General features: G+C 43.5%; 1 protein-coding gene across 2 annotated transcripts in view; it reads left to right on the top strand.

The window, feature by feature from the left end:
• efr3a (EFR3 homolog A) overlaps positions 1-16,439 on the top strand; it is a 180,662-nt gene that overhangs the window by 155,181 nt on the left and 9,042 nt on the right. For both annotated transcript variants that reach the window (XM_080726909.1, XM_080726908.1), the window contains 5 exons: positions 881-1,012; positions 2,042-2,109; positions 2,647-2,774; positions 12,497-12,582; positions 13,351-13,399. In XM_080726909.1, the coding sequence (XP_080583035.1) occupies positions 881-1,012; positions 2,042-2,109; positions 2,647-2,774; positions 12,497-12,582; positions 13,351-13,399 (463 nt within the window). The remainder of the gene's footprint in view (positions 1-880; positions 1,013-2,041; positions 2,110-2,646; positions 2,775-12,496; positions 12,583-13,350; positions 13,400-16,439) is intronic.

The raw sequence follows: 16,439 nt of genomic DNA, 5'->3' as shown, positions 1-16,439 counted from the left end.
CATACCACCATTATTACTGGGGTTGGTGTGGGCCAGACAGGCGTCTTACTGGTGTATAACGAGGGCTTGGAGCGCAAAGGGCCTAAGTGACATTTTTGTTTTTTTCACAGGACAGCTTTCCATTGATTGTAATTATTTAATAAAAAGAAATATGTTTAATCAATCTATACTTTAATACAGATTAGGCTTCAATGAATGTATTTTAAATTATACTTTTTTAATGTTGTTTGTAGTTTAATTATTACAATCAATGAAAAACTGCCCTGTGAAAAAAATGAAAATGTCACTTAGGCCCTTTGCGCTCCAAACCCTCGAATATTTGTTTTATTCTGAAAAGCTCCAAGTTGATGATATTTACTGTAGTATGAAAATCTGCAGATCATGTCCGTCGCTCTCCGTTACATATCACGCTGAGGCGTGACGCCACCTGTCACATTAACAGTTAATGAGGCGTCACATGTCAGCGTGATCTGATGTCTTGACACGTCCTTGTCCCTTTTATGCCAATATATGGAGATCTCTGATGTCATCAATATTAAGCCCAAATCTGGTAATACACATATACAGTACGGACATATTGTGTCAGTCTCATGTGGTCTATGACGTCAGACATCTATGATGTCAGAAGTCAGTCATCTCCATATTTGGGAAAATGTGGCCACATTTTGTCCATATTAAACAGCCAACCAGGTCTGTGCATTTTTTGGTCACTCAGGCGGATGCGCGCACGTGGCCATGCGCACGTGCCCATGTGCACAACCTCGCCCTTTAGGGTGGGGTCGCTTCTCGCCCTTAGGGCGTCTTACTAGATTATTAAAAGTATTAGTTGGATGAATTGTTGCACCCCAAGTTGACCTTGTGCTGTGATTGGTGTTTGCAGGAGATGGTTCTGGCCAATGAGGAGAACCTGGCCATGGTGATCCGCTGTGGCATCATGGCGCTGGTCGCCGCCTACCTCAACTTCCTGAGTCAGATGATCGCCAACCCGCCCTTCTGCCAGCACGTCAGCAAGGTACTGTACACACCACTCTTTAACCCAGGGGTCTTCAACGTTTTCAGGACAAGGACCCCTTAGCTGAGAGAGAGATGAAGCAGGGACCCCCAGATTCCAGATAGTTTCATTGTTTGACAGCCCAATCATCAGTGTATTTTGGTTTCATGTCAATTTGTGTTTTTCAGATATGTAACCACTTGAATTGAACCGTCAATACGTAATAAACTTGACCTTTCACTCTGTACTTAGTCTGCTCTTTTTACCCTCTACACCAAACCTCTTTGCCGAAAATAGCCGATCTACAAGCTCACAACGCCAATCTTATAGATCTGCTATTTTTGGCTAAAATTCTTAGAATATGGACGCTAGGGTTCAAGTGCTTAAAATAAAAAAACTGGAGAAAAAAGTTGCATAAAGGATTTGGAGGACCCCCTGTAGTAACTCGGGGGACCCCCTAGGGGTCCTGGAACCCCTGTTGAAGACCCCATGCTTTAACCCAACACGTCAGCACGTCATCAATATTAAGCCCATATCTAACAGGACTTCATATGGGAATGCCCATATATGGAGGCCACATCGACCACATACTGTACCACACTAACAGAATCCATATATGGCCAAGACAGATGGCCAAGATAGACCATATATGTGTGGCTGGTTCTACAGACAGGTGTCATAGACATCATAGGACTTTCACATAACGAATAACTGAGTAAGCATGTTTGGGCTCTCACAGCATACCTCCATATACTCTCCATATATATCCATCATACTATATATGATCTCCATATATGGATACCAGGGGTCTCCATATATGGATACCAGGGGTCTCCATATATGGGTAACTGGTCCGATATACATCACTGGCCAGATGGCCAAGACATGGCGTGACCTCACCCTTTAGGCGTTTTACAAGTTATTATTAGTAGTAGTAGTAGCAGTAGTAATAATAGTGTTATTACAGTTCCTCCTATTGATTTGTACTTAAGTGTGTACTGTTTGAATAGCAAGGTGTAATGGAGACTGACTCGCTGTCTCCCCCCGCAGGTGATCGAGCTGAGGACCATGGACGCTCCATACCTCCTGCCCGAACACATCTTCAGAGACAAGTGTTCGTAAGTATATTATAACATGTTTAATTTGCATCCTGTATGAGGTCTCTCCTCTGATTGGGTCAGATTGGTATCGGGATCTGAGAACTGTATTCTCTGTTTACTAAACAGCTGGAGAGACAGGTTTTTTTTTCCCACGGACACACAAAATGAGTGGACAATAATATTACCAGAAACACAAAAGAGCTAGCCCTGAATGACCATAACAGGTCTGTAACCCTGAGAGAGTACAAATGGAAACAGATTGGTTCCATTTGGTTCCATTTGTACACTCTCAGAGTCCTTACCGCCGGAGAACCGCATACATATCCTGAAGAAAACTTGGATACTTGACATTCAGTAATTGGTTCTTGATGATGATCAAAATTAGAACATTATAATGGTGTGTAACAAAGAAAATACAAATATTTGCCACAGACAAGACAAAGTCTTTGCCACAGACACATTTGTCAGTGTAATCTATATGCATGTTGTTGACCCCTGTGTTGAAAATATTGAAATATGGAGATTAAAACTGTAAGGTGTGACTGTGTCCGCCAGACTGCCAGACTCTCTGGACCCAGATGACAAGATGCTGTACTTCCAGACCGCAGACCTGGCTGAGTGTCTAGCGGGGCCAGGCTACAACGCTGAGAGGCTGTCTGTGCCCTACATACCGCAGGTCACAGGTAGGGGGCACTGCACTGCAGCGGAAATAATATCATGTCACACTCTTCATAAAACAGAACGGTTGATATCAGGAGGCAAGCAATCAGTTTTGAAAGTGAATCCTGTGCGGAAAGTAATGAAAACCCTGCAGTTCTCATTAATGGAAGGTGTCACTGGTGCCACTGATGGTCCCCGGATCTCAGGTTGCGAAACAGTGCCCTAACGTCATTGTCATGGTAGTCTCGCGTAGCCAGACAACTATTCCACAATCTCCGAACGCTATATAGAGTCTGGAACCACACCTCCCCAAAGCAGAGTAACGGATATTCTTGTTATATGTGTACAGTTTAAGAAAACATTTGAAAAAAAAAAAAAAAACACCAGAGAAAGACGAAATAACGCTCCCAAAAATATTGAAAGAAGACATAACGCTTCCAGTAGGACGTGTTATCGCTACTGCACCAAGGGCGCGGGTGCGTCACAAATTGTGGGGGACAACAGTCTGGCCATGTGAGACTATTGTCATGGTGTCTCTGTCATTGTGTGACTGACTTCAGTGTTCTGTCATTGTGTGTCTGACGAGCAACGTCCACATTCTCTGTCATTGTATCTGACTACAATTTTATGTGTCATTGTGTGTATCTGACTACAGTGTTCTGTCATTGTGTGTGTCTGACCTCAGTGCTCTACACGGTAGGGAAGATTCTCAGCAGGGTTAGAGAACATTCCAGAGGTAAAGGAAAAAGAAAGAACCCTACGTAGCAGAGCTGTCTAGAACCTCTCACCTCCTGTAGGAGTAAACCCTAGAGTAGTACTTGTGTTTGTGTAAATAAGAGAAAAGAAAAGAAAAGGCAGTGGTAGAAGAATATGTGTGTGTACTTGTTTTTTCTTAAAGGACCACTTCACTCTTTTTCAGCACTCGTAATGCTCATAATATGGTAACATTTTTGTCTACTCACTCGCTGTAGACTGTTCAGAAACAATGTCTTCTTTTTTCTATGCTGTTGAATTAATGATAATACAATAATAATCATACAAAACTGCCCAAAGGTTTCTGAACTGTCCACAGCCCTCCTCTGAGACACAGAGTAGAAATGGTGCTATCTTATGAGCATTAGTGGGGACCAATTATATGAAGACAGTTTGGACATGGGTGAAAGTGGTCCTTTAAGTTAGCCCTGTATTATTTAGATTGTATTGTATTATTAAAAGTTAAAGGTATAAACAAAAATAAGAGGAATGTTATCAAAACATGCTTGGATTTCCAAACATATAATAGTATAATAGTATAATGAGTAATTTACTCATTATACAGATTGCACAAGCACATTTGGCTGTATTTAGTTAAGGTGAGGCTGATGTTAATTACTTTGTGCTTCTGTGTAGATTAACCTAATCATAATGTATCAGTTAATCTGCCAATTAACTAGTTTAGCCAGATAACTCATGAATAGAATGAACCAATACAGAATGAACAAATTTAGAATGAATGAACCAATATATTATTATTGAAACATGTGAATGCAAGTTTATATATAATATTTAATCTTGGCGTTCAGGCTCTGCTACATTTTCTCCCTGCTCAGCACAATTAGAAAAACATCATTAACCGGGAGATGTGCAGGGAGATGTCAGCTTATGACGTGTGGGTCTTTCACAACACTGAACACACCCACATAGTGCAGCACAGTGTGAACCTCTCGAGTATATCTGCCTGAACTAACCTCGCAAGCTACGTATAATTTGTGTTAGTCGTGTAAGTATTTCTAGAAGTAGTAGTGGAGTAAAAAGTACAATATTTGTCAGAGGGAGTAGAAGTGAAAAGTAGCCTATCAGGAGATACTCTAGTAAAGTAAAAGTCTAAATTGTACTTAACCACTTAAACTCTAGTATGTTGTTGACTGGAGTACCCCAGGGGTCTATTCTAGGCTCCCTATACCCTTCTCTCCTCTCCACCAAAGCTCTTTGCAGAAAATAGCCAAGCGTCCATCATCAAATGTTCACCCCAGAATATGACTGCTAGGGTTGAACTGGTTAAGTACAGAACGTAGTAAAATTATTCCGTAGTTTAATTCCCATCACTGTCAACAATGAACTCCTGGCTGTACATCATTATTAACTTATATAATAACCTCCACTATCGATGCTTACACTTGGGTTTTCTGGTAAGTACACGTTTGTATGTTTAACATGTAATGAGCATGTAGACAGCCTGTGTTGAAGTTGTGTTTGTCTGTCCGTCCGTACGTCCGTACGTCCGTACGTCTGTCTGTCTGTCTGTCTGTCTGTCTGTCTGTCTGTCTGTCTGTCTGTCTGTCTGTCTGTCTGTCTGTCTGTCTGTCTGTCTGTCTGTCTGTCTGTCTGTCTGTCTGTCTGTCTGTCTGTCTGTCTGTCTGTCTGTCTGTCTGTCTGTCTGTCTGTCTGTCTGTCTGTCTGTCTGTCTGTCTGTCTGTCTGTCTGTCTGTCCGTCCGTCCGACCGTCTGTAATTACACAACAGTGGTGCGTGCAGTTGGTCTTCCTGCTCTTCCAGACCCTGTGGTCGGGTGGGACAAGAGGTTATTGCATGAAGCTCAAGGCGCAATGTAATCCTCTGCCCAAGCATTCTTTCCATATTAGTTTAGCAGTAGAAATGTCAGCCACAGCGTTACGGATCGCAGCTTTAAACTCTACGGTCCGTACACACATCGGGAGAGTTTAATTTCACGAGATGAAATTCACCTGAATTTAAACTGGCCTCTTTGTGTCTCGAGCACGTCCACGCAATGTGGAATATTACATTATAATTCATTTTGGAAACAGGGTTGAATGAAAGTGTCAACCTGCATGAATGAGGCATTGCCAGGGGTCATTGTGGTGGACATTTCTGTCAATATGACATTTTGCCACAGACATAGAAAATGAGCGGACAATTACACCAGAAACACATAAAGAGATAGCCCTGAATGACCATAACAGGTCTGTAACTCAGAGTGTACAAATAGAACCAAATGGACCTGTCCATTTGTACACACTCAGAGTTATGGGGTCATTGCAAATGGAGAGTTTGAGAACCACTAGTACTACTAGTATCGTGAAGAAAACCTGGAGACTGGGGTGCCCGCTGGCCTGGTGGTCAAGGCGCATACCACATACTAGGCTATGATGCCTGCTGGCGTCGCCGGTTCGATTCCCGATCCGGACGAACTTTGCCACATGTCATTCCCCATCTCTCTCTCCATTTCCTCTCAGTCTACTATCCTATCAAATAAAGGCATAAAAAAGCCCAAAAACAAATCTTAAAAAAAAAAAAAAGAAAACCTAGAGACTGACATTCAGTAATTGGATCTTATGATAAAAATAAGAATACTATAATGGTGTGTAAAAGAGAAATCTATTTATTTATTATTATTATTATTATTTGGTTAAATTTTCTAAAATTTCTAAAATTTGCCACAGACAAGACCAAGTCTCTGCCACGGATACATTTGTCAGTGTACAGACATAATTGATGACCCCTGACAATCACCAAATACATTTTTTGTGGGCATTAACTTATTTCTGTATTGTTTATTCGTCAATCGCCCCTGTGTGTAACAACCTTTAGAATTTAGGCCATGTCGTGCCTGTTGTGTAGATGTAAAACCTACTAACATGCTTAAAGGAGCTATAAGTGGCGTTTCCATAAACTTATTCGAATTAGGGAAGCGTATTATCAGAAATACGCATTAAGACAAAGCGAATTTAGCATGTTTCCATTTGCGGGTGTCATTCGAATTAGCGACGTCGCAAGAGTTGATCGGGCTGATTTTTATCAGACCGAACCTGAGCACTGCACCGTCTGCACGTCTGACTGCTGTGACTCGGTCGCTGTCTAGTAGTGGGAAGAAGGTGTTATCATCATCATGGCCCCAAATAACTTTTAAATACAATTGGCGACGAGTCTCTTACGAAATTGGCAAGAGTTCCTCTCAATACATAAAGCTACCGGTTCACCGGGAAAACCGCGGTCGCGTCGCTGCAGTTGCACAGTGCAAGTTTTAGCGTCCTCTGGAAGGTCAGGTGGCCGATCTGCAAGCTCTCAACGCGGCGCGGAGACGTGGATGCGAGCTGCTGCTGTGCCTGTGAGCTTGTAGATTGGGCACGTCAGGCACGCAACACCGTGGGATGAGGAAGGGTTCGCTCGCCACCGATGGCTTGAGGTGAAAACGGGAGGAATTTACACATGGTCCGTGTCACTCCGTGTGTAACAAACAACAGGTTTGTTTTGTGGGCTAACGCTATACCATGGACAAAGCGGCAGGGGATGAGGAAATGGACCTAGAACGTCATCATCTATTCGCATGTATTGTCTGACCCGTTTCCATTCACTTAAGCGCATTTAGTTTATTCGATAAAGGCTCAAAATCCTCCTCCTCCAAGCGGATAACTTTTTTTGCGGATAATGAAGTTTATTCGCATTTTGAAGTGTTTCCATAAAAACATTTTGCGATTAAGCCGTTAATGCGCAAAAAGTGGCTTTATGGAAACGCCACTATAGTCAACTTTTTCTTGAAAAACGGATGCTAAAATAAAAATAATGTTTCGAAAATATTTTATAAAAAGATAAGCTTCATATATGTGTTTCAATTCAAAAATGACCACAAAAAGCGTAAAATAATGATAAAATAATCATTTTGGCCATTGTCGGGCCGACACTTTGTTTACATCCTAGTCTAACACTATCAAAGAATAGATTAGAATGTATTGTCAGCCTGACAATGGCCAAAATGATTATTTTATCATTATTTTACACTTTTTGTGTTCATTTTTGAATAGAAACACATGTATGAAGCTTATTTTTTTATAAAATATTTTTGAAACATAATTTTTATTTTAGCATCCGTTTTTCAAGATAAAGTTGACTATAGCTCCTTTAACCACTTAAAAGACAACTTAGTTTTGTTTTTACAAAACGGGTTCATATTTTAGATTATAATTAGAGAAAAGAAAAGATGAGTGTTAAAATGTTTTCATTTATACTGCTTGCTATCATTTTAGCCATTTTAGCAATTTAGATTTCAGTGGGTGGGGGCATACATACAAGTGGCTAATAAATATGTATTTTTAGTCACAATAAGCCGGAGATTTCTTTATTACTATTTACAGTAACACTACTAGTCCCCATAAGTCACATCTGCCCATGAAAGATTGTGGTGCATCTTGGGAATGGACTTATTGTGTCTAAAAATATATATTTAGCCACTTGTACACACGTATATGCCCCCGACCACTGAAATCAACATCATTAAAATGGCTAAAACGATATAGAAAGCAGTAAATGAAAACATGCTAACGCTCATCGTTTCTCTAATTACAATCTAAAATATGAACCTGTGTTGTAAAAAAACAAAGTTGTCCTTTAACACTCAAATACCTGGAACGCGCCCGAGTCGCGTTAGATTTTAACCACTTTAACCACTATTTTATGCCTTAACCATTGAAAAATAGCAGATATACAAGCTCACAGTGCGGCACCGAGTGCCGCGCTGCGAGCTTGTAGATCTGCTATTTTTTGAAAAAACGTGAAAATGTGTGCAAGTCTTTGAATATCTTTGACCCGATCTTTGACCCGACTTCCAAATCCTTCCTCTAAATCAGTGGTTCTCAAATTTTTCATGTCAAGGACCCCCAAAATTACAGGTATTTGGCCACGGACCCCCATCTCAAAACATGTTGTTCCAGGGACCCCCCAGAAGCAAATATTTGAGTTACAAATGTTCGCTTTTAAATAGATATATTCAAAGACTTGCAAAGAAAAATCATGATTTTTCAAAAATAGCAGATATACAAGCTCGCAGCGTGGCACTCGGTGCCACGCTGTGAGCTTGTAGATCTGCTATTTTTCAATAGTTAAAGCAGTCAATAATCCTAGGCCTAAATGGGTTAATTTAGATGGTTGACAGGAGTCCCTCGGGGCTCTTATGCGTTTTTCGCTGAAAATAGCAGATCGACAAGCTTGTTGATCTGCTCTTTTCTGCAAAAGCCTTCCCCACAATATGGATTCTGGGGATTAAGTGGTTCAAATATATTAGCACCAGTATCCCTATATTCACATAACTAAAAAATACAATCTTCTAAAGCGGTTTCAGATTTTAAAATGTTCCTTCACATGTCTTAACTCATTTAACGCTGATCCCGAGTATACTCGTGAAACATACTCGAGTATTTAGAGTGCCGATCCCGAGTATACTCGCGTAAAATACTGTATATGGAGTAACGCCGGCACCCTTACCCTACGGTCCGTTGGAAATTCCTGGCACGATTGGACTCGCCGATTCATCATCATCACGGATCCACGTGCACAAAATAGTAATCCCTTAACATGGAGGCCGACGGTGGATCTCATCTTTAATATCCATTATCTCCAAACAACACTTTTAAAGCCAAGGATGGCATTAGATTCTCGCTACAATAACGTAATAACAAAGGCAACGATCGGCCATTTTAGCAACGGCATGGGGTGACGATCGCTTCCGTTGAATGACGTCATGACGTCAAACCGGAAGTGTTTACGCAATGGCCTTCTGGCCTTCAAAATAAGAGAACGGCAGCGTATGGAGCCTGCGAGAGGCACGCTGGACATTTAACCCGTTCATGTCTGGAGCACTAAATGGGTTAACAAGTATAGGCTACTGATGAAGGCTCTGTTCCATGCTGGTCTAACAGAGTCAGAGTGCTGATATTGTGTCATGTTGGCTCACTGGAGACACTCTGCTACACCAGTGGGTCTCAAAGGGGCCTTTTCCACCAAAAGAACCTTGGTTCAAGAACCAGTGCCGTTCAACTTTCTTGGAAACTTGGTTCGTTCTTGCAAACCGGCCGCGAACCGGCTTGCGTTTCAACCAGATTGACCCGGAACCAACTTTTACGGTTGGGAACCAACTCGGTTCTCAGTGGAAAAGCTCACCTCTGGTTCATCCCATAGGCGGGAGAAAGAACCGGAACCGGTTCTTTGCCGGTGGAGAAGCGCCCAAAGTGTCTTTGAGGGGGGGTTCCAAATGGAAAAAGCACCCAAAGTGTCTTCGGGGCCTTTTTCACCGGCAAAGAACCGGTTCCAGAACCAGTGCCAGTTCAACTTTCTTGGGAACCTTGGTTCGCTCTTGGGAACCGGCTTGCGTTTCCACCAGATTGAACCAGAGCCAAGGATTTGGCTCTGGAACCACAAAAACCAAGGATTTTGTGGTTCCAGTTCAGAACCAACTTTTACGGTTCAGAGCCAACTGGGTTCTCGGTGGAAAAGCTCATCTCTGGTTCATCCCATAGGCGGGAGAAAGAACCCGAACCGGTTCTTTGCTGGTGGAGAAGCGCCCAAAGTGTCTTTGAGGGGGGGTTCCAAATGGACCCTTATGGGTCTGTAACTCTGAGAGTGTACAGATGTTTGGTTCCATCTGTGCAACTCTCAGAGTTGTGTTGGTCCTTGAAATCCAAACGTTTGAGAACCACTGGGCTGCACTGAATTGGTTTCTTTCCAATATGGAACTCCTGTGACTCATGAGAGCAGTGCGACGGTTGTTGTAGCCTACATGGATATAAAAAGCTAGATACATCATCCCACGCTGCGGTTCATTGGAGCAACTGCTAAAAAAGGATAGGTGGAAGTGCTGAAGTGTGAAAGGCACGCTGCCACTCAAAAGCCCCTTTTCGAGTGCAGCTTTAGCACCACACCACACCACACTACACTGCACCACACTGCACCACATAGAAATATCTACACTTTTTTTACATTTCACAAAAGTAAGAAACAAATTTACCCTTTTAACCGTGATTATGATAATTCTAATACACTATTAGAGATTATAATAGTGGTTATAACACAATAGAATCTATTATCATGTACTGCAACTATATCCTGGTGGTCTAAATAAAAAGTCAGTGAGTGATCAGTCATTATTAAGTGTTTGGCCCTGTTTGGCCTAGCTCAGACCTACTCTAGATTGGATACTTTTTAGTACCACGTTTAGTACCACTTTCACACCACTCTACCCAGGTCCTTGTAATGGAAAACCTGGCACAAGTGGGTGGTGTGGTGTGGAGTGGTGTGGTGTTGGGCCAGTGGAAAAGGGGCTAAAGTGACTACTGGCCATCACAGTGTCTCTTTTCCGGGACATACAATTCAATGCAAAGGAGCTTTATTGGCATGAAGAGACAAACGGTTACATTGCCAAAGCAAGTGCCTCTGGGAAAGAGGGAGTACAGGCCTCTGATTAGTCTACCAAACTTCCGTTTCTGTGACACACACGGATGAATTCCGTAAAAAAATGCCTATCTTTTTTTACCAACGCCCCAGAGCCAGAGAATCTACCTTTCTATGTCTATGGTAGCCTATCTGAGCGCAGGGCTACGCACGCACGCTCTCTCACACACACACACACACACACACACACACACACACACACACACACACACACACACACACACACCTAGCGGATAAGCAACACAATTGTGCACGTATTGAAAAAAGCATGAAGCTTGTTCAAAATTTTTACTCTTTTTAGAGGGGTGGAAAAAAGCATGTTACTTAAATTGTGCATTAAAAGGAAGGGGAAAAAAAGCATGAACAAAATTGAGCATGAAACGTATACATGCCTGCCCTGTGCAACAGTTGTTTCCAAAGCTAAACAGAAATACACTTTCAATGTTCAGCGACAGGAACATAATTAAATTGTTTAACGCTCTCAATTGTGGCGTGTCACATGGCTATAATCGTGACACACTAGTTGTCCCTGCGGGCTATGGGATCTTTAGCGGCAGTCGCGCTACTGAATAAAATAACCACCAATAAATCTCTTTAAGTCTGCGCATAGTTCCCGGATGGGCTAATGTCATCGACTGAAGGACGATTCAGTGGTGAATCCAAGTGAAAACCTGATTTTGCTCTGATAAAATACGATTAACACTTTCTATGCTTTTCCATTGATTGCACCTTATTTTGGAGGCCCACGGAAGCCACGATCGTGTCCATCCATGTTGTGGAAATTCTTGTAATATCCATCGACATGTTTTCTTTCACATGGACAATACAAAATTGCTACCACGACTGTACGTCACTTAGTTGACGATAGATTTCCGAGATAAAGCCATTTTACGGCCGAGCATTGCATAGAAGCCAACGGAGGGTATTCACTTCCTGATGACGTCATCTCCCAAAGGATCATGGGAGATTGAGTTCTCTTCCAGCACTCCACGGCCGACTCAATGTGTGAACACTTTTGGAGCCAAACACGTCCAGGAACGAGTTATGGGGGCAGGGTGGCGCTGTGCCTGGGCGCGGTTATCTCGTCCACAGATGAGTTAACTGTTGCCATGGTTACCAGGTGAACAGGTGCCACGGTATTGGACTGGGGAGTAAAAACACTACATATCCCATCATTCAACTCGGCCGCCAGCATCATGGAGTGTCTATTCTCCATAACCGTAGACTCCGGTTCATTGCTGGTGCAAAGAAACGGCTTTATCCTGGAAATCTACTTCCAGAACGCCAAGAAGGCGGGGAGCCGCTCTTTTTCACGGCGACACTGGGCCGGCTAGGATTTTAGGTTTGCGACCGATTGTAAACAAATTGACTTCCATTTTAAAAATCGTCACATTACACAGCATGCGCACTCACGTGACTTCCGGGGCTCTTCGAAATAAAGCGCAAGTGAACGGTGGCGCTCTACAGCACATAGAATGACCAAAGCAATGGCAGCCCATGTTTTAATGTGTGTCCCCGTGTGTCTACAGATGAAGATCGTCTGACCAGGAGGAAGAGCTTCGTGGACACCATCTCCTTGCAGGTGGACTTTTCGCCCAGCAGCCTGCCAGAGAAGGTACTGTAGCTCCACCGTTGACACTGAGGCCACGTGTTGACATGACAATACCAGACCTGACTTAGCCTTGCAACAGCTCCTGATGGAGAGTCTGGGACCCCGCCATAGCCAACTCATTTACAATTTATAATTTTGACATTTTAGCAGACGCTTTGAATCCAGAGCGACTTACAATAAGCAGGTAATACATCGATATTAATAATGCTGTGAATATCTCTTAATTATTCAAAAATAGCAGATATACAAGCTCACAGCGCGGCACCGAGTGCCGCACTGTGAGCTTGTAGACCTGATTGTGAGTATTGCCGCTGGCAAATACATGTAATTTTGGCCGTCTTTAACATGAAAAGCTTTGAGAACCACTGATTTCGAAGAAGGATTTAGAAGACATTTAGAATCGGGTCAAAATGTTCAAAGACGTGCACAAATTCTCACAATGAAAAATAAATAAATGCAGATCTACTAAGCTCGCATCACGGCACTCGGTGCCGCGCTGCATAGCTTCGGCATAGCTTGCTCTAAAATGTTGTTCTGCAGAATCAGTACTCACCCATAGATAAAGGAAAGGAAAGAAAACAGTGTGGCTGTCCCCCGACCCACCTGTAGTCACTGAGTTAAGGTGTCTGCGAGAGCTGCAAGCTACTTAGTTAACAAACATAACCCACGTTCTGTCTTACATTCTGCTTTTGTTTTTGCATTGATGTGAATAATACCTAAGTCCCATCATATTTTTCTAACTCTGTGTTTATCCTTTCATTACGCTTGTAGTCTCAACTCGCGGAGGAGATCACCTTTGAGACCCTGAAGAAAGCCATCGGTAAGATAAAGAACTACATCTCCCTTTTTGCCCTGTCGCTCAAAACAATACTCTTGTCATTAAAACACTTTACATGACAAGATACTATCTCTGAAACAAATAGCAACACATTTATGCTCATCTTGGCTTAAATAGCCAATCTAAAAGCTCAAAATGTCTCGCACTGTGATGCGTTTTAAACTTGTAGATCGGCATGTTTTGCTATGTTTGACTGTATAGGCATTGTGGCCCCCTCGAGTGAGTGTGGAAATATAGTGGCCCTCTCCATCATCAATGTTGCCCACCCCTGCTATAGAGTTTAGGCAAGATAGGGCCATATATGTTAACCACTTAAACCGCAGCGTCGGTATTGCGGGGAAAGGTTTAGACAGAAAATAGCAGATCTACACTGTCACAAAACGCGTCGTAACACAACGCGCTGAGAGCTTGTTGATCGGCCATTTCCAGCGAAAAAGTTAATGTCTTTTCCAGCGAAAAGACATTAAACACTTTCCTAGCCCCCCCAGAAACCCCTGAACACAAGTACTGCCGATCAATCTTCTATTTATTTTTAAACATGTTTAAAAAAAACAATGACCCGAATGATACGCTACGTGTATATAGTTACACCAGTAGAGGTCCGGAGTTACCTACTTGAACGAGTTTGCAGGGCGAGTCCTCCATTCATTTGCGTGGGGCGACCCAAGGAAAACGAGAGATAAAAAACGGCGCCCGAAAGTGATTTAAGTCCACGATCCACGCACAGCGACCTAAACACATTTAATCCAGTCATTGTGAAGCCTTGATTTCAACTTTCGTTTGATCGAAAAAGACTCAGAGAAACGCTACGCTAACGGCTCCTCCTGTATAGAGAGGGCACGGAATTTTTAATGACCTAGTCCGGAAAAGTCCGGCCGGCTACCTCAGCCTTAAAAGGAACTACGGTTAAGTACGGCCGGGCTAGCAAAGTGTTAACTAGCACAGAGCCCTGAGGGACCTCACGTTGAGCTATTCTAGTTCCTGGCTAGCCTCGCGTAGCCAGGCTTACTCATCTGCGAAGAGAAAAGCCTGGTCAAGACCATAGGCTGAAACGGCATGAAACAGTGCTACTTCCGCTGGGAGAATTTCATCGGATGTTATTGTTTTTTTCATATTCCCCGCTGGCGAAAAAACTGTTCTACTTCTCCTGACCCATCGGTTGCGCTCGTAATAAACAATATCCAAACAACAACATGGATTCTGACAAAGGACACCAATCTTTATGTAAACGGACTGCAACGCATGACGTAACTTCGTTAACCGCAGCACTTCCGGTGTCTGTAGGTTCATGCCGTTTTCATCGGGTATTCTGACCAGGGTGGTTCCTGGCTGGGCTGGAGCTGCTATCAGTGCGATCGGTATTGCGATATTAGGAAAATAAGCAGCCATTGGCTTCGTGGATTGGCTAAACTTTGCATCGCGTTCGTGCCGCTGTGTGAATGTAATTGTCAGCATACAGAATAGGAGAGCATTATTTTACAGAGTGAGAAGTGGCTAATTCCAACTGATAAACACTAGTGATATTGTCCGAGATGTTACGCTGGACCTTGGCTCTGAGATCAAACTCCAAGAGAGGTCATGCCACAGTGGCGGTGGGACATAAGCTGTACTCCTTTGTATGGCAATTTGACGGTTGGACGTACATGGATAAGATTGTTTTGGACATCTTCAACACTGTATCTTTGTGCTGGACAAAGGTAGTGACGACTGTTGGAGAATGCGAGCCTACCTGGGTGCAAAGGAGACACACAGCTGTGCTGATAGAAGGTACAGTCTACATCCTGATCGCGGTTAGGCACCACGAAAGTAAAAAGCAGCACAGACAGGATGTGCTTTATGCATTCGACATCGACACCAACAGGTGGTTCAAGCCGAAGACGTCTGGGACTGTTCCAAAGCCGAGATCCGGCAGCTCAATTTGTGTACTGGCGAAGGTCATTTATATCTGGGGAAGATACAGAAACGAGACATGGACTAATAAAGTCTACAAGTTGGACACCACCACAATGGTATGGTCAGTAATTAACGCCGGAGGCACTCTCCTGTCTGGTTCATCAAATCAGACTTCCACCGTCATTGGGAAAAAGCTGTTTGCATTTGGGGGAAACTCGTGGGCTTACACTGTCAAAGTGTTAGACACTGATACCAACTGCTGGCAGAGCACGCTGCCTTCTGCACTGCTTCCTCAAGAATGCCCCCTGATCAATTCAGTCTTTGCCTACAATGAGGAGCTGTACTTATGCAGTGTCGCGACCAAGGATCCATTCCAGAGCTTCCAGAGCCGTTCTATCCATCCAAATCAGCCTGTCTGGAGATTCAGCCCCCAGACCTTCTCCTGGAAGAAGATGCTTCCCAAGGGGAAAGGCCCGGTCTTGGGGTACTCTCACAGGTGCTGTTGTGTGGTGGGAGATCGTATAATCTTTGTAGGAAGCTCTGTCCTGCACGTCTTAGACTTCAGCCCCAGTATGAAGACGTTGTGCAAGCTAGCGGTTATTCAGTACGGTCTGGAGCAGTCTGGGCTCCCACACAACGTCAGGTGGGAGCTGGAAGACGTGGTCTCTTCCACCTAGGCAGGTTGGACGCTCACGGCCAGGGGGCCAAACGCCTCTGTATAACTGCTGCTGCTGCTTTAAGTCTACTTGTGAGTGTGATTATCGTTTGGGCCAGCAGAGGGCAGAAGTACTGTGTTCTGTTTCTGTCGAGTCCTCTGTGGGCAGTCCCTGGAAGGAGCTGGTGCCATGGCATTGGTCCAACGTCTCATTGTTCCGCTGGTGAATGCTAACCTGCCGACGCTGGTGTATGCTGACCTGGTGAATGCTAAATTGCCGACTCTGGTGAATGTTAAACCTGGTGAATGTTAAACCTGGTGAATGATATAACCCCTAACCTCAGTAAAACTATGTCTAAACCTAACCCTGTAGGATTAGTCAGTCCCCGGAAGGAGTCATCACTTGCTCCACCTCGTGCCCAAAAACTAGCGCTCCGGGTCTCAATCTCACTGAATCTCAAAAACACTGTGACA

The sequence above is a fragment of the Nannobrachium achirus genome (genome assembly GCF_963921795.1).
Source record: "Nannobrachium achirus genome assembly, chromosome: 5".
Lineage (NCBI taxonomy): Eukaryota > Metazoa > Chordata > Actinopteri > Myctophiformes > Myctophidae > Nannobrachium > Nannobrachium achirus.
This window is presented reverse-complemented; position numbering and strand designations above follow the sequence as displayed.